Source organism: Gymnoscopelus microlampas, assembly GCF_963454915.1.
Source record: "Gymnoscopelus microlampas genome assembly, chromosome: 9".
Classification (NCBI taxonomy): Eukaryota; Metazoa; Chordata; class Actinopteri; order Myctophiformes; family Myctophidae; genus Gymnoscopelus; species Gymnoscopelus microlampas.
This window is the reverse complement of record NC_139946.1, coordinates 29520998-29542198: the sequence shown is the minus strand read 5'-3', so window position 1 is coordinate 29542198 and position 21201 is coordinate 29520998. Positions and strand designations below refer to the sequence as shown.

The window sequence follows — 21201 nt, the reverse complement described above, 5'->3', positions numbered from 1 at the left end:
ACTGGCCACATACTCATGTAGGTTTACACTTTTACATCAGGAGGATCCCATCACACCCTTCCTACTAACCAGCCCATGCAGCTCCGTATCAAACATTCAATATTCTCCAGGACAGTTACAACGCTTTCCTTGCTGGTCTGAACGCATGCTCTTAGTCTCTCTCTCAAACCTCTAAAGGAGGATTCAGAATGCCATAGCAGTCCAGGTCTCTCCACTTCTGCTTAACACTGCTGACGACCCACAAGGTAGCACAGTATCCCTCTACCTGTTGGCCAGGTTCAAGATGGTACATATTCTTATGACCTAGGCTAGGGGTCACTACGTGCAACATAAAAGATGGACTCCCTCCTTCCCAGACCCCAAACAGCCAGGCCACACTTACAATCTTAAGAGTTAAGGATTTATTTTACAGCCGAGATAAAACATGAACATTACCTCAGGGTGAGGGACCATAAACTCAAATTCAAAACATAAATCCTGCTCTTACCTAACAAAGGAAACCAAAAATACAAATATCTAACCTAACATAACAAATAAAAACAGAACAAACTAATAACGAAAATAGAGGTCATCCATCCCTAGACACCTAAGGCATTAGATTATCAAGAACTTTAAATCATGGTCATTCTAAAAACAATGCAGAGTACTAGTGCTCAGAATCTGGCTGGGGAAGCCATCAGAAGGCTGGTGACAGCCACCTTTATAGTTGAGCCCCTCATCACAGGAGCCAACCAGCTGGTAATCAATCAGTCACTCATCATCACCACTCAATCAGACATACACCAATGAAGGGAGAAACATGCACATAGAAGACAACACATAAGGAACTACACATATGACCCTATAGGGTCATAACAATATGTATTGCATGTCATGTCATATTATACAATACAGCTGGAAGCGGCAGTGACATTCTTGCACTTCAAGCTTCCTCAATAGTATGGATAATAGTCAAATAAAAAACAAAAAAAAAGATAGAAAGGTAAAAATGATACTCCTAGGAAAATAGTAGGCTAGTAATGATATCAACAATATGAACATATGTATATTTACTATATATACCCGTACATAGGCCTACTATATGCTGTTGTGTGCTGGTAGGTATAGATAAGCAACAAAAAAAAGCTTCAATTCTAACTTCTCTGATTTGTGGGTGTGTGGGATGCTATTTATGAGTCTAGTAAAGGCTCCAGGGAACAGTCCTAATAGACCTATAATCTTTTTTATTGTTTCCTCATCTTCTATGGTGGATAAATGGTCAGTTGTCTTGCAAATGTATATTAAGAAAGAAGAACCAGATCTGGACCTGAGGTCTTTGTCAGATCCTGTGTTTACAAGGTGAAACATAAATGATGCGATGTGGTGCTTCCTCAGGTGGTCTGCACTGACATGGGCGAACAACTTTGCCAGAATCCATCTATGTGTGTGAATTTATTGAGCTGTAATTACATGGAGCTTTCATAATTGTGAATGTGTATTGCAGTGTAGGCAGTCAAATATATCGGTATAGTGTCATATGCTGAGATATTTAACACAATTTCCTTGGAGGTATGTATTAAGAAAACAACAAAATGACAGCCAATGTTGTCAGGAATGTTTATTGGTACTTCCCAACACATAATCTACAAATATATATACAGCCGCATAAAACAATGGAGTATCACTGAAGTAAAATAGGCTATGGTTAAAAAATGTGAAGTACATGGAATAATTGTGTAAAGGAATAAAAATGATATGATATCTGATAAAATAAATAAGAAAGCAGCACCACTAGACATAAAAGGAACAAATGTGTTCCTATGTCTGGTTTATGTGTTGTGGTGCTGAATCACATTTGCACAGAGGTAGCCTATTAACTGGGTTTCAGGTGCAGTTTACTGTTCAAAACACACAAAGGATATGAAATGTTTAATGGCTGGCTGAGAAAACATTCTATTCACAGGTTAGCATTCACAATGGCATTGTAAAGCCTACCCTACAGTGTCATTTGTTGTAATATAATAAGAGAGGTGTGTGTGTCTAACATAATAAATGTGAGATGTGCGTCAGAAAGTTCATGCAAAACCAGAAAGGTGGGTTTGATGGCCTTCTGGTATGTGAATCAAGTTCACTGTCTGGGAACTTCCTTTCTGATTGGTTTATGATGAGTATCTGTTCTGTAGTATCAATGCGTAAGCTGTGTGACGCTGCAAAGAATTGTCGTGCCAGCTTTTTCTAGTTTAGTTTAGTTTTAAATAGCCTTTTGCAAGCATTTCAACACTTTTGATTAGTTACATATTGATCATTTAGAAGAGTCTTTGGATGTGTAAATGTTAATATTAAGATAATTTGCTTAGAAAAGTACATCAGTTTTTTTTCTTTGAAAGAACAATGTCAAAGCTTGAAGACTTAGACTTGAAAACTCCAAATTCTGTCAATTTATAGCAAAAGTGTTTTAATTGGCTCCTGTCTGCTCAAATGGAATTACTTTCCCCTACAGCAATGAACTTCAGGTAAGAAACTTCACAGCTATACCCTACAGGCACTTTAATTTGCATTTGTCTTGAGCATTTCTTTTCTTCTTACAACTTTATACCAAATAATATCTTGATGGGCATTATTACTATTCCACAATGATGTAACTATGAGAGAGGTCTACAAAATGGAAACAATTCATACAAGGGTCTAGCCAAGGTCCTTTTGGGCCCCTATCCCTAGCCTAGGCCCTTGTAACTCTGAGAATGTAACCTACAAATGGAACCAAATGAACCGTTCCATTTATACTCTCTCAGAGTTAAAGTCAGACTTAAAATAGGCTATTTTAGATTAGATTACAATCAAATTTGGACTCTGGCAGTGCAGTCACTCAATAGCAACACGAGGTGGCGGTAATGTTTCATATTTAGACCCCGTTGGGGCGCATGCTCGGTAGGATGTAAACAGTTAGTACCTCGGCCTGTCGTCTGTCTTGTGTGGAGCACATTAGTGTGTGTGTACTGTGTATGTGTGTGTTGTGTACACGTATTCGGCTTCATGGGCTGGACCGTGGAAGTCAATGGGGACTAGCTAATGCTAGCTGGCGTTGCCTCAAGTTGTAAAACCTCGGGGAAATAAGTGGTTTTCAACACGTTTCAAAGCACTAGTTTGTTTCTTTTGGTAGTGGAACCCGTAGCGTCGTGCATGGGAAGTAGAACACGTTTACTGCCGGCGGTCCAAAAGGCTTCAAGGTAAGGCTTGGTTCTTGTGTTTTGGGTTCGGTCTATGTCCTGGTGTGTGAGACAGTAACTCTGGGTTCTTGTCAGTGTTGCCACGTCGGCTTATTTATAAGCGACTTTGGCCTTCGTTTTCTGTGAAGTTGCTTGTAAAAAGTGGTGGTTGCATGCGGTTTGCGGTTTTTTGAACTTGTTTCCAAAAGCGTACTGGCTTATTTAGGCTTGCTTCCACATAAACCAGTGGCTCTCAAATATTTTCATGAAAATGTTTTGTGCCTGTCATGAACTCGAACATGAGTTCTCTTTGGCTTGTCTGCCATTTACTGCTGGGTTAATCAACAAAATAGTTACAGCTGGTCAGGCTTATATAGCCCTGCCAGGCTACTGCAAGGGTGTATTAAATGAACACTAATTACATTCAGTACACCCAGGGGAGCATTTGTGTTGTTGTTTCAACAAAATCTAAATATTCCACATTTTATTACAAGGGTTTTTGAAAATAGCAGATCTACAAGCTCACAACGCGCTGTGAGCTTGTAGATTGGCTATTTTCAAATAGCCGATAGCACATCCGTTTATAAAGTGCATCATTTATGTTATGGCCTAAGTTGCTTCTTTTGGGCTAGTTTTCATAGACCTAGTTGCTCATTTCTATCGCAAAGTCTGGCAACAGTGGTTCTTGTGTTTTGAGGCCGTCTATGTCCTGGTGTGAGAGACAGACAGTAACTCTGGTTTCTTGTGTTTTGGATAGACAGCCTTGGATCAAGACTATCATAGATGTATATGATCGAGTCTGACTTTTATAGTTTCGTATGTCTTGTTACGAGACAGAAACTATTGGGACGGTTGTTTAGGTTGTCGTTTCTTGTCTGTTGAAGCAAACAGAAGCGTTTGCTTCTGCCTCAAATAAGTGTTTAAATGTCTAAATATCTGATTTGCTTTCGTGTTAAATGTTCGCGTTGTAAACTGTTCTTTGGCTCGTAAAGTTAAGTTGGTATCCAGGCTATCATCTGATCTGATACAGATGGGAACGTTTTAGGCAACATGATGAGAGGGGTTTTGTATCTGACTGGTAGTTACTGTAACACTACAGTAACACTTCTGCTGTGGTGGGAAAAGTACTCAAATGTTTTACTTAAGTAAAAGCATCAATACCGCTATGTAGAAACACTCTATGTAGAAATACTGTTAGAAGTAAAAGTCCGGTAATGCAAATTTACTTAAGTAAAAGTACTAAAGTAGATTGGTATCAAAATATACTTAAAGTACCAAAAGTAAAAGTGCTCATTATGCAGAGTGTCCCGTTTCACAAGTTATCATTATGTATAAAAAATCTTTTGAAAATAGCAGATCTACTAGCTACTTGCATGGGGGCTACTGTAACATTAGACACAACATGAGCACACTGTTGCACCCAACACCTAACGTGTTTGTAATTTGGTTACATTTATACACTCAAAGAGTTACAAATGTCATACACTGACACATAGAGGATTTTACTGTGTATCAGGAATGCTAAGTCCTGTGTCAACTTCCATTGATAACACATCAAACACTCCTTTTACAGCCTGCGTGGCAAAGACAATTTACATCAGGAATAGAGCCCGACCGATGCCAGATTTTTGGGTCCGATGCCGATGCCGATTTTGAGAATCCTGGACCACCGATTGCCGATGTTTTTGACCGATATTTTGTAATTAAATAAAATAATAAAAAATATTTTTTTTAAACGTATAAACTTAGTTTTTTCATTAAAGTTAAGAATACAAGATTGAGAACATTTAAATAAAATGCAATCACATTATTACAAATAAACATGAATACAATTATTTGAAAACTTTAGTTACTAGTCACTTTGTAAATTTGAATTATTAATATTATTACTAAACATACATTAACCACAAGTCTTCAGCCCTTTTTAAACTTTGGCTATTTGCAGTGGTGGAAAGTAACTATAGTACATTTACTAAGTTACTGTACTTAATAAAATTTTGTACTAGGTATTTCTACTTCACTTGAGTATTTCCAATACTTTTACTTCTACTCCACTACATCTCAGAGGCAAATATTATACTTTTACTCCACTACAATTATTTGAAAACATTAGTTACTAGTTACTTTGAATATTTTGATTATTATTACAAAACATACATTAATCACTTCAGCCCTGTATAGGGCCATTTGAAAATCGCCGATCTACAAGCTTGTAGATCTGCTATTTTCAAAATATTTTCATACATTTGAGAACTTGAAATTGATTGAAATTTGATGCCAATACTTTTGTACTTTTACTCAAGTACATTTTGAATTCCAGACTTTTACTCGTAACAGAGTATTTCTATATTGCAGTATTGATACTTTTACTTAAGTAAAACATTTTAGTACTTTTTCCACCACTGGCTATTTGAAAATAGCAGATCTACAAGCTCACAACATGTTGCTATGCAGTGCATTGTGAGCTTGTAGATCTGCTATGTTCAAAACATTTTCATACATAATGATAAGGGCTGTAGTGCACTTCTAAATTTAGGTTTTAGTCAATCAATTGATTTAGTTTGTTTTCATATTACATTGACACGACGCTGTCACCGCATCCTGCAAGAGACGTGCCCATACAGAGCCCGTGCATCGATTGGTTGTGAAATCGCCCTGACAACCAAGAACAACCAATAAAACCCACAACTGTCCCTTCGGACTATAGGATCTATTCTAAACTATGGGATTCTAAAACTTGAGCGTCGAGTCCCTCAGACTTGAGGCTTTGAGCACAACACAACTGTGTCCTTGTATTTTAGTTATGAACAAAGTCTTGCTGAGAGCAAAATGAACGGCCCAAGGTAAGGGTAATGCTTTACAAAGTTGTAAGAGGAATCCCTTCATCTGACTGACTATCTTGTCCGCGTCTTATGAAAAGTGAAAGTAAATTTTTTTTTTTTTTAATGAAACTCGCCCCAAATCACGCTCACCCCCATTCTTTTTCGTGGACCCACGGTTCTTGCATTTGTTTGATGATAAGGTTGGAACATAGTTTTAATGGGGTTACGTTTAGAAATAAGGTTAGGTAGGTTTAGGCATAGTTTACTGAAGTTACGTTTGTGAATACCGCCGGATTTGCTCCGGGGCGACTGTGTTTTAGGGCGACTGTGTTTTGGGGCGAGAGTTTTGGTATTCTCCGTGACAGTCGGGTGCGACTGCCAAGCAGCACTCCTCCGCTCAGAAACAGCGTGGAGATGTTAAATTAACGTCTCAGACAGACGTTAATATATATTTATTTAGCGATATACAAGTAGCTTAGAAGATTTTAGTAGCTTATGCCCAATTGCCCATAAAAATATATAGGCTACCTAACTGTTGCATCATGATCCATACATTAACAATGAGCCTCGCGTCGAGTCATTCATATCATTTATCTCTGGAAGGCATTGTAGTGGTAGATAACTTTAATCTCACTCAGTATTATTGAGAGATTGTTGAGAAAAACAAGCAATCTTTGTGGAGTTCTCATAAATAAATATAAACACCTTTACCGCAGCTGCGCAGCAATTTCACAATCAGTGAAAATATTAATGACAAAAACATCGGAACATCGGGGGAAATAATGACCGATGTCCGATATTGACATTTGGGTCAAAAATGACCGATACATCGGGCTCACCGATGTATCGGTCGGGCTCTAATCAGGAAGAGCCTGGATAGTAATGGCTCAGCTAAAGCTGTAATGTTTTGAAGTAACATTATTATCCCTTAATAGGGAAGTTGTAACTGGTCCTAGAAAAGTTTTCTAAGCTCAACACCAGAAATGACCCCCCCCCCCCCCCCCCTGAGCATATGTTTATTGCTTCTAGTGTTGATGATGTCTTGTATATTATTGTATGTCTTTAAAAGTCTTGATGAATTGAATACACAGGACCACAATGGAAACAAACCCCAAGGGTCTTTTGTGTTACCCTTTTAGCATCATTGTAAAATCGTACCACTGTACTATTTCAAATTGTTAATAAAAGTATTCAATCAGTCAAAGATGACCAGTGCAAAGTTACACTGGTCGTCACTTACATAACATATCCCATATCGTTCAGAAAGTTGACTTGTAAAATCTGACTCTGGCTATTGATGTCAGGCATTTGATCAGACATGGTGAACTTTCTGTTCACCAAATTCAGTTAAAGTACTGTTGTTTTAGCTCTTTGACAGTGTGGCGCCTTCAGGTCACATGTTTACTTTACTTTAAAGATTTAGTGTGTGTGTCATGACTTGGGTGGTCAGTTCCTATAATTAAGGTAGAACAGCTAGCATTTTGGCAGATGTAAAGAATGCCTGTGAGAGAGCAGAGCAGATGGCCTAGATAGATGACTTCTTGTCAGAACTCGTCCCACGAAGACAACGGTCACGGATTGACACAAAAACTTCACGCAGTCCACTCACAAAAATAATTCCTGCTGGTCACTATGAGATAAAGATAGTTATTTACAGGGTACTATATGTTAAAGTTGTTTTGAGACATTTAATTTCAAAGCATAGGTGAAATAAGTTGAGGTATCTACAGAAATAGTTTTCTTTTGGACACAATTTTAATAGAGAGGGATTTTGTTTCCTCAAGTCCACTACATGTGTGTAGGCTAAGGCTATATTGACATTCCACAAGTGTCAGCTAAATCCCAGTAAAATGAGTTTAGGCCTTTATCTATGCATAAGAGACCTGGAAGCCCAGTTTCCCACAAGTTGTCTAGACTAAATAAACAAGTAACATATACATGCCATAGAATGCTTCCAGGTCACACAGAGTCTATAAAGAAGACAATAGCTGAGATTGAGGTCTAGCTGTCAGGTTTTATTGTCTTAAAACTAGCAGTCATGTCTCATTTCCTAGGCTAGGCTACCGTTTGGAATGTCGTTACTGCAGGCTACAGAGCGTTGGAACGGTTTCAGGGCAGCTCACCTTATTATGTGGCTGCGTACTTAAGAGCAGCCTGTAGGCCGGGGGACCATTGAAATGCTCATTGTACACTGACTGCACAAATCTGAGTTGCCCTCTGTGTGTGTGAAGTGAAAGGCTTTTCTCCTTAAGCATGAGAGAGCCATTTCTGTCTGCCCCATGTTCCCATACCCTGAGAGCAAATGGAATGTATGTTCTGTTGAAGATGGCCATTCAACCTCTGTTCTCAAGTGCTCCTGCTGTGGCAACTGATTTTGTTCTGATTCAGTCCTGGCTGGGACTATACTGTAAACTTCTCTGTGTTCATTTAACCCCAAGAGTGTATAAATGTATCCAGTAGGACCCTTACAGGTCGGTTTGGTTAGATTTGTACACTTTCTGAGTTAAATGGATAAATTGAACACTGAGGATTTCACTGTGTAGCATGTGAAGAAAGTGCTTTTTTTATGCAAGACAAGTGAAGTGGAAATAAGCCATTATTACTGGTTGTGGATTATATCGTCATACCATATCCCACATGCGTACAGTACCAGTATACCCCTACTAATGACTGTAAAATGGATTCTAGGAGTCTTTGCTGAATCTGTGCACTGTATGGTATGGGCTTGGGCTAACTCTGCGGTTCTCAAACTATGGGTCGCGACCCAAAGTGGGGTCCCGGGAAGGTTCTGTTGGGGTCACGCATTGGCAACCAAAAAATAATAACATTTTTCAAGAAACGGCGCGAGCAACATGAAGATGACGGCCACCTGACTCCTCATACACAAACATCTCCGCCTCCAACACCAATCGAGAACAAGCAACACAAGACAACACACACACAACAAGCAGAGGCTCATGCAGTTCATAAACGGTTTACTTAGGAATTATGTTCAATATGAGCGGGTGGCTTAAAAGAGTGTTTTTGTTACTCCGAGAGGGTACAAACCATAGACCGTAAAAAATATGGACAGCATCTTGACATTGGTTTCTACAGACCATAAATGAAGCCTGCTTTCTTCTATATCCGGTCTATCTCCGGTCCAAAATGCGAACGGAAATTAATGCTATTGGCTGCAACCGCAGCAAGGGCGGGTCTTCACTCGGTAGAACCAGTAGAAAGCCTAGAAACATGCCCTAATTTATCATTAATTAAAATATTAATGGAACCGTAATTTACTAAACGCATGTCATGATGATTTAAAAAAGACTTTAAACTAGCGATTGAAAACAAAGTGTTTATGAAAAGGTTTAAGGTATTAATTAAAACTAAGGCCAAAAAAAATCCCTCATATGGGGTCGTGGTATAAAAAGGTTTGAGAACCTCTGGCTAACTGATTGCTTTTAAGTTATGGGCGTTAGTTAGACGAGATTAAACGCATTTGCCTTTAGAGCTCTGGTTAGTTTCAGTTCCCTTTAAATTCACAATGCTGTTTTGCTGAGGTTTTATTCAAACCTAGTCTTGCCTTACTGTGAGTTTCATTAGCTATGCGTAATGCGTCTCAGGGGCCCATTTTCATTTGAATTCTTTGCTAAACCATAGAGCACTGGTTCTCAAAGTGGGGTCCGGGGACCCCCTGGGGTCCTTGAGGGGGCTCCAGGAACGCACAGACATAAAGCGGTGATGGGTCACAGACGAGAAAGAGAGCCCCAAATATATATTGCTCTTATTAAAAAAAAACGAAAATGAACCTAAATTAAAGCCATAACCCTTAACTAATATAGTTGTTTCCCGATTTTGTTTAGGCTGTTATTATAGCATTTGTATGTGTGCACGTGGGTGTTTATTATTGTACAACTATAAATCATTTTATATAATTACATATTATATAAAATATTCGAATATATTCGAATATTAGAAATAATAAAGCATTAAAATTTGAATCGGATTATAGAGGAAAACTACTCTGGACAAGGTTGTGATATGCCGTGTATGGCACGAGGGGGTGAAGGATGGCAAAATACGAGGCTAAAGATACAGATGAATGCGGAGTCACTAGTCCTAGCTGATGGTCTCTCTAAATTGAGTGAGTAAATGTGATGTTAAACACATTTCATTTTAGTTTTCATTTTCAGCAGAAAACGAAAAAGAAGCGACTTTTCTTCAGCTGACAGTGTGAACACTTTTAGACACACTAATCGCTTCAAATGTTATTTTTTACGCATTCAAAGTACATGAGGATTTGGTTACAAGTACACCTGATAATTAGCTCAACAATCTTGACAATTATCTATTGAAACCCCCCCCAAAAAATGTCACAAATCTGTAAGTAATTTGTGAACAAAAAAAGCACAACAACAAAAGAATTTAGCTGCCAATCCCGATTATGGTGTAAAGTGAAAATATCGGCCCCTCTAATTTATACTCTGCACATTGAGCTTTGTTAGAAAAATATGTTGGAGAATGTCACCCTGCTTGGCTGCCATGTCAACCCTGGACCGCTCCTGCATGGATTCCAACTGGATGAATTTTCTCTCCAACTCACTTAGGTAAATTATTAGGGTTTTTTGCCTTTCCTGGAGCTTTTGCGCTGCGGCTAGCAGCTGTTGCTCCATATTTGTAATCGCCAGATCTGCAAAGGTGTTTCTTTTACGAACAACTTGCTTTTCTTTAACCAAAATGTGCTTCTCACCAAGTATTGTCCTTTTTTCCTTCTCAAAGGCGACTTCCTGCATTGCAAGCTCCCGCCTGAAGTGCTCCTCCAGCACATTATATTCCTTTTGCCACTGAACCTCTTTGTTTATCAGGTCATTCTTGGCAGAGGTGAGCTCTTTAACGAGCATTTTATTATCTCTATCGTGCTTTTGAGACACCTCTTTCCTGGCCTCTTTCGCTGGTGCTTTAATCTGTTCCTTCAGATGTTTGATCTTCTGCTGTGTTTTCTGTAGCAATTCATTCAACTGAGAATGCTTTGTTTCAATCAGATCGTCGCTCTCGTTCTGCCACAGGTCTACCACAGCCGGGTTCCTGAAATTCGTGTCGACTTTTCTTTGCACTTGTCTTCGGTCCTGTTGCCATGCCTCACTAAGTGGTTTCTGAATGGCATCCCTGGCATAGTCATCTTGTAGCACCTTGCCATGATCCAAGGCTTTCTTATAATTATCCATAGGTGGTGGGTTGTGACGACGGGGCTTGTATCTCGGTGCGTAGGTGGTCCAAAGAAGCTCTTTGCTTTTCTGTTTGGAGATCGGCTGGGGCAAGAGGGGTTTCCTAGACTTATTATCACCCTTGTAAGTCTCTTTCCCGAATTTGAGCTCGTTCGCTGCTGCTCTCATTCTTTTCTCCAGATATTCAGTCCTACAGTTGTCCATATCAGTCCTCTCTTTCCTGACATTGAGCTCGTGCTCTGCTGCTTTCATCTTTTTCTCCAGAAATCTTATCCTACTCGTCGCAGAGCTCAGCTTTCCAGCCAACTTCAGCTTTTGATCGATCAACCTCGCTCTCTCTTCTCTCTCATCGTACCATGTGTCATCCCTGAAGGTCGTATTTATCTGCACTTCCCTTGTGCATGGTTGCCTTGACTCACTGAGTGGCTTGGGTGGCTTGGGAGTGGCTAGCACGGGATCCGGTGGCCTGCAACAGGCCGCTGTACAGACCTTCTTCACATGACATTGACGTTTTTTTGGTTTGTTTTGTTCTTTATATTTTTTCTCTAGTATCTCCAGTTCCTTATCAAAGATGGCCAGATTTTCCATATCCTCTTCTTTAACAGTGAACATTTGAGAATGTGAAACTCTGTCCACATCACTTTCGATAGCTTCTCTGGCCTTCTGGATGCCCAGGTTGCACTCCTCCAGATTTTGACGATTTGACGATTTTGATCCCCTGTTGTAACACACGAGTGCAGATTCAAATTCACCCATGGCATACAGTGCCTCTCCCTTACAGTATAACCCCCTGTAAAACGACATGTCCTTCCTAAGAGAGGACTCTGCATCACGTAAAGCGTTTGTGGTGTCCCCTATCTTCAGAAAACATGTTGACCGAGAGGCAAGGAAGTTCTTGTCATCTGGCATAGTAATCAATTTCTTGGAAAATCTTTCTATTGCCGTTACATATTCGCCCTTGCGGAGCGATGACTGTCCGACAGCCATTTGGGCTCCTTCTGTCTCCTTCACACCGATGGCCGCGTTGGCGATTGGCTGTAATGTTTGATTCAGTCACATTTATCGTTTTAATACCTCAGCTGTGGAATTCCCACGCATCACGCTGACGTCATTTCCTCCAAACAGGACCCATCACATTGGTAGAAATAAATAGCCACTTCATATAAACGTACATATTCAGATGGGGTGTCCGCGGCCAAATATATATCATTTTGGGGGTCGGCACGAAAACGTTTGAGAACCACTCCATAGAGGCAACTATCTCTGTATCCAGGATTTATGGGGAAACTGTACTTGAGTTGGTTTGTCTCGCCTAGAAGAATGTTGTCTTAAAGGAGGAGTTCACCCAAAAAATTACTCATTTTCTATCAATTACACACCCCATGAAGCCTTGATTTCATGGATTTATTATTAATAAGACAATAATTTGATGACCGTGTGTATTTCCGGTAGGAGACACAATACACACACAATACACATACATTAGCCGGTAGGAGACGGGAATCAAATTATTAGCTTAGGAATGCGACAAAAACAAAAAAGAATCCATGGATTCAAGGCTTCATAGGGTGTGCAATTGATAGAAAATAAGTCATTTTTAAGCCTTTAAGCCACCTGGACACTTAAAATTACGAGCTACTACTGTCACAAGTTGAAGATTTTTTTCAATATGCCACATGTGTACACACCTTGGCATTTGGGCCCATTCTCTTCATCTTGAATGATGAAGGATTCCAGCACAAACGTACGTGTATGATCTACCTCATGTGTGATCAAATAAAATAATATACAGACCTACTGTATATTGCAGATTTTTTGTGGTTGCATCACAATGCCTATTTCTGTATGTTACACGACTCTTATCTCTTAACACATTTGACCACCTTCCTCTTGGGGTTTACTTTAGAATATGCTCATTTTTAACCACTTCTTAACCACTTAAACCCTATATACACGTTGTTTACCGAGGTGCCCCAGGGGCCTATATTTGGTCTGCTCCTTTTTGTCCCTAAAAATAAAAATAGTTATCTACAAGCTCTCAACGTGACACGTTGTGATCTTGTAGATATGCTATTTTTGGTGAATGGTACTGTATTTTTTCCAAATGTTCCCCTATTATGACAGGCCCAGAATATGGTTCATGAGGTGAACATATTTGACCTCCTTCGTCTTGGCTGTTAGTTCTGCATGGCATCCTGCATTGAGGTTGTGCCTTTGATGGATTCTTTCTTACACCCACACATCCTCATCTTGGCTTTCAAAAGGAAAAGACCACAGAGACAGTGCTTTGTGTGGCTCAGTGGTGCATGCATAGAGAACTGGGTGCTATGGAATATTGGCATAGAAACATGAGGAGCTACACATTTTCAATTAAATTCCTTCAAGCCCTTAAACCACTTTCAAACTGGCATCACTCATTTGGGCATGTCATTATTGGCAGAAATGGTCAAAAAAATATATAAAAAATGCGATCTACAAGCTTGCAACGTTGTACTATTGTAAAACGGCTATTTTTGGTGTCCATCGTACGATAAGTATATAGGGCTTAACTTAACACAGACGCCTCTGTCCTTCAGAAACCAGAGACAAACGCGTTACACTGGGGTCACTATTGATGTCAGTGGCATGATTTGGTTTGTGATGCTTAAAACTGCCAAAAAATTACATTTGAAAGCTTAACAGCAACACATGTCTTTTACAGAAATCATAACATTATAATCCACAGACCTCTGCAAACACCCACTTTAATTGAGAACAAAGACAAAATATGCCCCAACCAACTATAGACCTAGCCTATATCTCTGCACTGTGCCACTGTATCAGGGCAACGACAGACATTTCTTCACGAGAAATCTTCAAGTACTGTAGTGTGTGTTACATTTGACCTTGCTTCTATTACTCAGGAATAGGGTGTAGTACCAAAAACAGTGGTGGGCTACAGGCCCTACTTCCTGTTTGTGCCCAGTGCTGAACAGATGTGGTACAGATGTGGTACAGTGTTTGGCAAGGTGGCTAACAGCTAGAGGTCCTTCAATCAGTGGTTTAGCTTATTATGAAGCTTATTATGAAGAGGTGATTGATTAGGCTCAGTTGTGTAGCCTCATGATGGAACTGTCTGGCGTTTAAATGTTCCCTGTGTTATAATTGATTTAGTTTTTCTAGCAGTGTAATATTTTAGAAGCAAAGCTGTAAACCATTTCCTGTTATTGTAAATCCCTGGGTTGCTCCTCATGGAAATACAATAGAGCATCGCAGTTGCGCAGAATCCGGGTGCCGGAAGTAAATACTCAATGCATTTTTCCCATTGACTTTTCCAAAAATAGTTATATCAATGAATTTAAGCCTAGAATCAAGCCATCCAGGATTCTGGTGAATCATGACCATAAAACCTTTTTTTCTGTGATTTTTTAAATTTATATTTAATGATATGATATACTATGTTTAATAAATACCCTTTGTTTTGCCGTTTTCAAAAAGTTTTTTTCACAGAATCAAACGTTTTATGGTCATGATTCACCAGGATCCTGGATAGCTTGATTCTAGGCTTAAATTAATTTATATAAATATTTTCGGAAAAGTCAATGGGAAAAATGCATTGAGTATTTACTTCCGGCAACTGGAAGTGGGCGGGAACTGCGACGCTCTATTGTGATAGGGCAAAAGTGTGTGTATATATATTTGAATTAAACAAGCTTGTTTTTGGAAACCATGTCAGGTATGAAGAAGAACATATGGGTTTTCCCCAAATTGCAGAAATTATAACATTCTGTATCCTTGTGTTTCATAGAAGAAAAGTGACATACCCTAAGATTAAGTTATAAATATAATAGCCTAAGCCTATATGACACAATTCTTACAAAGATGACTTCCAAAGTGTCACTGAGGCCTAACTAGTCACATTGGTATCTGTTGTGTCCTCTTGAAATATTATCTGGTTCTGCTTGATCAAAGTTTCATTCTGCTTTAGTAGAATAATCCTCATTCTCAGAAAAACCTTTAGATCGGGTCAGATTGGCTTATGCCCCGTCATTTAAGGACCTAACTTGTGTCACTGTCACCCTTAGCGAGAGCAGTTTTCATTCTTATGCAACAAAAGCAGATGGTGTTTGTGGCAAGATTTGAGGCAATATGTAACCGCACAGAACCACACCTCCCATCTCCTACCATCACCACCATCACAGCGAGTTAACCACATGAACCCTAGCATCCCTATTCTGGGGGTGAACATTCTGTAAAAATCAAATTTTACAGGTACAAGCTCACAGCACGTTGCGATTGTGTTGTGAGCTTATAGATCAGCTATTAGCTGTGAAGAGATTTAGTGTTGAGGGAATAAAGGAAGGGACCAAGAATAGACCCCTGGGGGACCCTGGTCGACTAAGTATATAGGGTTTAAGTGTAATATGTACTCTGTAGATATTCTTAAACTCCACTCCATCACTTCACATGGCCTCTTTTTCTCTGTACCTCTGACTAGCCCTTGTTGTTGTTTCGGGAATAACACCCATTTCCTCCAAGAATTTAACGTAATGGCCGTCCACACCAAGTACTACACATCACTTTCATCACTGTTGTCATTATAGTTGTGTTGGGTACTCTGCCATCCACTTGCCTTAAAACGATTAAAAAATAACTATATAGTTCTAGTGCTTGGTGTGGACCGCCCTTTATAGAGTATGTGCTGACAAAACGGATTGTGTAATATTGGCTAAGTTTGGCAGAGCATAATGTAGCATATGTATAGTTAGTACCATATCACAATAACACTTCTGGAGGCTCCATATGTGGAATGTCTCCATGTTGTAAGTGTTTGCTGTGCAATAGCAAAGTCACTCTGTCTGGGCTGTGTGCAGGGAGGCAGCTGAGCTGAGTGGACTTTAATTTGCTCTCCAGCAGCAGCAACGTTGTACTAGCCTGATTATCAGACCGAAGCTTCCGTCCACTCAGTAGAGTGGGCGGGGTCTATGGTCTGGAGCCAGGCTAACATTGTATTGTTTGTAGCACATTACACTTTCCACAGGATAACCCAAATATCTGTCTCTCTGTCTCTCACTCTCTCAGATGGTTAGTTGTTTGTGACTTTACTACGACAGTCACAATTTAGTATATGTATGACTCATCATTCCTTGCCATTACAGGCGGGATGAGTCTGATTTTTTTTTTCTGCCTGGTGGCGGGCTGGCGGCATCACCACTTCCTGCTGTAGGAGTGTGAAAGTTTAGGCCTGGTGACTCGTGCTCAGCTCATAGACAAGTGACAATACAAATTCCCCGTTTCCTCTCAGATCTGCTGTGAGGTGGATTCCACACTCAGCGTCTTGCTGAGTACAGCACTGCAGTTCCTGCTGCATGCTGATTTGAGCAGTCTCCTGTAAGGGCAGGCCTATCTTTGGTAGAGCACTTTGACCCTTTGTGACAGTATGATCACCATATGACTCGGGGCCAGCACGCCTAAAGAACAGAGAAAACAAAGCAAGACAAAGACCAAAGACGAAGCCTCTTGAGGGATTGTCTTTGGAAAAAGCTGCGAGTTCACCACATTTAATTTTGTATGTTTTTTTCTGTGCGTTTGGCTGAACACGCATTCTTCATGGAACAGGCCAATAGGCAAAGGTTTCTGATGTCGGCTAATTTCAAATAGCAACTCTCTACAGGTAGGAATGTACAGATCACCATATCACCTTAAATATAGCAGTTAGGTTTTTTCATTTGACTTTTGGTGGTGTTTTTAGTGGCTCACTTTCAGTAATGGTTTAGTCACTTACTGTCTTGTGTATTAGATATTTGGCCTGCCTGATTGATTCGGAAACAAAACAAAACCACATTGTGTGGTCTAAGCACAAACTCTCACTTGCATATCAATTTGTCTGCTAAGCTGAATTGCTTTGCTCAGCCTAAAACAATGTCTGTGCCGTGCCGAAACACAGTCTGACAGATCAAATGCCACCATGAGTCCGTTTTTTCCCCCCAGCATCATGTGTCTGTCTGGTTGCATAACATACCTTATGTTTCCAAGTGTGTTTAATTAGCGTCTTAATTTATTTTCCTTCCCATAGTCACTAGTTTAGACGTGTTGATTAAAGCCTCTCCAGCTCTGTGCCTTAACAGAGGCTTTATATTCACCACAGCTATTACTCTGCCTATTTCCCACAGACTGTCTAGTACAACACCACTGTAATTTGCATCTTAAACGTTCAAATGTACACCCAAGTAGTCTCTAGATTTTACATTCATGTGATATAAATCATGTTCTCTACTAGTTTCTCTACCTGTGCATACTTTTTTTTTTGCCAGCAACAACAAACTAGTAGGAAGCTACTGGCTAGCTAAAGAGGAAAGACTTGGAGATTGGTAATAGTCTATTTGTTTAGTGGTTCCCTGTATACATTACGTGCCCAACTTAACACAAAAGCTTTCTCTTTCATCTCTTCCACTACAGTTTATTTTATATCTTTGGAAATATCAGTGATAAATATGAATACATAAATTATAATCATAAGCAGCAAACATTCAGGGGAATAAGTACCCTATGGTTCTTTATAAAAATTATCTTATAGTTAATGGATGTTCTCTTGGGTGCAGATTGATGTTGGCAAAGTACCGTTTTGAAATCACATTCACTGTGAAATGCTCAGTGGCTCTTCTCTACGGCTTCTCTGCAGGTGGCGACAGACAAGGTTGCAGGCAAGCTGAGTTCTACTCTCGCATGGGTGAAGAACTCGGTGTCACACACGGTCAGTCAGATGGCTAGCCAGGTGGCCCCGCCCATGTCCTTGCCGACCACTGCCGCCGCCTCCTCCACGTCGCTATCTTCGCCGACGCTCTCGCCGTCCTCGCCCGCCCAGCTCAGCCCCGATGAATTGGAGCTGCTCGCCAAGCTTGAGGAGCAGAACCGGTAAGCAAAATCTGCTCGCTTTGCCTGGCAACGTTCAGAGGTACACACGTACAAATGTTATGACAAATATTGTTAAATGTTATGACAACTAGGCTTATAATCTAAAGTTCAATGGTTAACTTCAAAGGTCAACTTTTGGGGCAACTTATTTTGTGTGGCTCAAACAGTTTACGGTTGAACTTGATTTCCCCACCCTTGCATTTGTGAGTCTGCTGCTTATCTGGGTGTGGGTGTTTTCAAAGAGATTTTAGTTCTCTTGTCCTGTCCACCAGAAGTAATAATTCTTAGTAATAAAAAGTAAAACATTTTGTGATCAAACATTCCCATATGTTCCCAAAATGGAATGAAAGAATTCCTACAACGGTGCTGTAAGGGGAGATATGAGGTTTTGATATTGTTTTCACACAACTGTACTGTCTGTTTGTACTACAAGTAATGGGAAAGTCATAGTATTGATTTGGTAATCCAATAGCCACAATAGTCCTCACTGAGTCCCTCGCAAACTGAAAAAGCAATGAAGCAACACTTTCCTTCTCCTTAGCTGTTCATTAAAGGACTGTTAGAGGGTGAGACGAACACTTTTCTGTCTCCTGCTGTATGAATTCCTCCCCCATGATGGCTCTTATCCTGTGCTCTCAGTGTTGGCATGGAAACCAGACTGAGTGGTTCCAAAATTAGGGGGTTGGGTTCACAATTACCTCCAGTGATAGACGAGGAGCAGTAGTGTGTGTGTGTGTGTGTGTGTGTGTGTGTGTGTGTGTGTGTGTGTGTGTGTGTGTGTGTGTGTGTGTGTGTGTGTGTGTGTGTGTGTGTGTGTGTGTGTGTGTGTGTGTGTGTGTGTGTGTGTGTGTGTGTGTGTGTGTGTGTGTGTGTGTGTGCGAGGTGAAGCGCTTTGATTGAAGAGGGTGACTCATGTCATCTGTGGGCCTACAGCAGTCCCTGGTACACAGTTCCAGAATGACACCCCCTTGATAAGGGAAGATAAGACAGAGCTGGGGAGGGGACATCCATTTGGCCCTTTATGGTGCTCTGGGTTGTGTCCTTCATCAAAAGGTGGACATAAGGCATCTGGCCTTAGAGGTTCATAGTTCGGGTGCCATTTGACCCCTGCCTCCACCCCGACAAGTGGGACCACAGCTGGGCTCTTTCACCAGGCACATGTCTTTGTTGACATGCTTTCCCTATGACTGACAATGCTGTCTTCTCATTAAATCCCATTCATTCTTTTGGAATATGACAACAGTTGCCTTTTAAATATAGGGATAATATTTTCATGATCTTTAATGATTATTTCCATTTTTATTACTATTTTGAAGGCATTTCTGCTTTGTTACCTCTGCCAAGAAGATGGTAATGATTTTGCCTCTGTGTGACATTGGCATATCTTAATCACTTAAGTGCACAACGTGTTGCAACACAGCGTGTTGTGAGCTGTTGTTTTAGCTGAATGTTCTATTTTGGCCAAATGTTTTGTTTTCGCTAGTCTGGAAAAGCAGACGAATCTGCCAGTGCAAAAAAAAGGCTGGTTGATTTGATTGTCTCAGAAGCATATTTGAACAGGAAACACACATGAAGGTGTAATTTATGTTTCCCGTTTAAATCTGCTGCTGAGCTAATTAAATGAAGCTATGGGACACTGAACCGCAACAAGGAAACGTGTATGACACCTGGACTACAATTATGCACTGAGACGATATGGTCGCTAGGGTTCATGTGGTTAACTGATGGCTGAGTGTATTGACAAATTTACTGCACTCAAGAGGAAGAAACCTATTGATTTTGGTGACCCCCGTGACCTGTCCTCTGGCACCACCATCAGGCCAGTGATTGTGAATTCACTAAAATGACAGTTGTTGTTATTGAGCGATTTGAAAAATATTAGGGAATTGAAGTATTTGGCCTGCTGGGAGCAGGCACAAGAAATAACGGTAATCAGACCAGTACTATGCAAGATTTGCAACAGACACGCACACACGGGGGGGGGGGGGGGGGCAAATGCATGAATCTTCTAGCGGAGATAGACTGCTGATGGAGAGAATCGGTCTTGAGACAGATTTGGTCACAGGACGTAGTAACACACACACACACACACACACAGCAAAGTGACTGCCGGTGTGGCACATAGTAGTAGGTGTAAAGGGCAGTGATGTTTTCATATGTTAACAGAGTGATGTGCCCTCCCACACTCGATCACCAATGGGCCTTTGTACCCTACAGACCAGATAAGAGACATAGCCACACTGGTCACTAGTGTGAAAAAGACAAGGGACGGGAGTCCCGCATTTACTGTGTCAATCTGTCAGCCAGGCATGTTGCTACTCAGGAATCCCTAGAAAACAGAAGATATGAGGAGTACACCATGAACTTATCTTGGTAAGAAGGCGTCTGTCTTTTCTTTACTTTTGGTATGTCAGTCTACAGCAATAATAGATAGCCAACTTCACGATGGAAGAGGGAGAGTGTTGCCTTCTTTAACCACTTGAACACAAGCATCCTTACTCTGGAGTGAACATTTAGCTAAAATAGCAGATATACGAGCACAACGTGTCGCAAAGTGACATGTTGTGAGCTGGTAGATCGGCTAGATGGATAGTGTAGAGTGAAAAAAAGAGGAGGCCTAGCAATACGGGCAACTACATATAGGGTTTAAGTTAACACGATGTAGGACTAACATTGTTTTGGTTCTGTTCATCGGTTAGCTGTTGTAACTTTAAAATGGAGAGATTGTTATTCCAAACAGTGGTCACCTAAATTATTTCACCTTTTGTTTCTGTGTACAGCTTTGAACTAGTCTTAAGTTGTTTGACTACTGGTGAATTATTTGCAGAGCCCCTGTGAGGCCCTCTACTGTAGGTTAAATAAAGTCAGGTTCATGTGCAGCGCAGGTCAGTACTCCAATGTGGATGTTCAGCTGATGTGGGTTAACCACATGCGTGAAAGAGATGGCAGTTGAGAGATTGCGATGTGAGTGTATAAGGACTACTGTGGCCCATTTTGCTTCCAGATGGCTCACTTGTATGACGAGTATGATGTTTTCTTGGGGGCTGTGTAGCACGGGGAATTGGAATTCCCTCCCACCCTAAAAGTGAATCA

General features: G+C 40.5%; 1 protein-coding gene across 4 annotated transcripts in view; it reads left to right on the top strand.

Annotated features, from left to right (window-relative positions):
• The first annotated feature begins 2209 nt into the window (after positions 1–2209).
• The window catches only part of evi5b (ecotropic viral integration site 5b), a 47801-nt gene continuing 28809 nt past the window's right edge, over positions 2210–21201 (top strand). For 3 of the 4 annotated variants that reach the window (XM_084067035.1, XM_084067034.1, XM_084067032.1), the window contains exons 1-2: positions 2983–3206; positions 17876–18108. In XM_084067035.1, the coding sequence (XP_083923161.1) occupies positions 17957–18108 (152 nt within the window). In that variant the 5' untranslated portion in view covers positions 2983–3206; positions 17876–17956. Of the gene's footprint in view, positions 2493–2982; positions 3207–17875; positions 18109–21201 lie in introns of those variants that run through there. The other variant, XM_084067033.1, reaches the window with a different exon arrangement.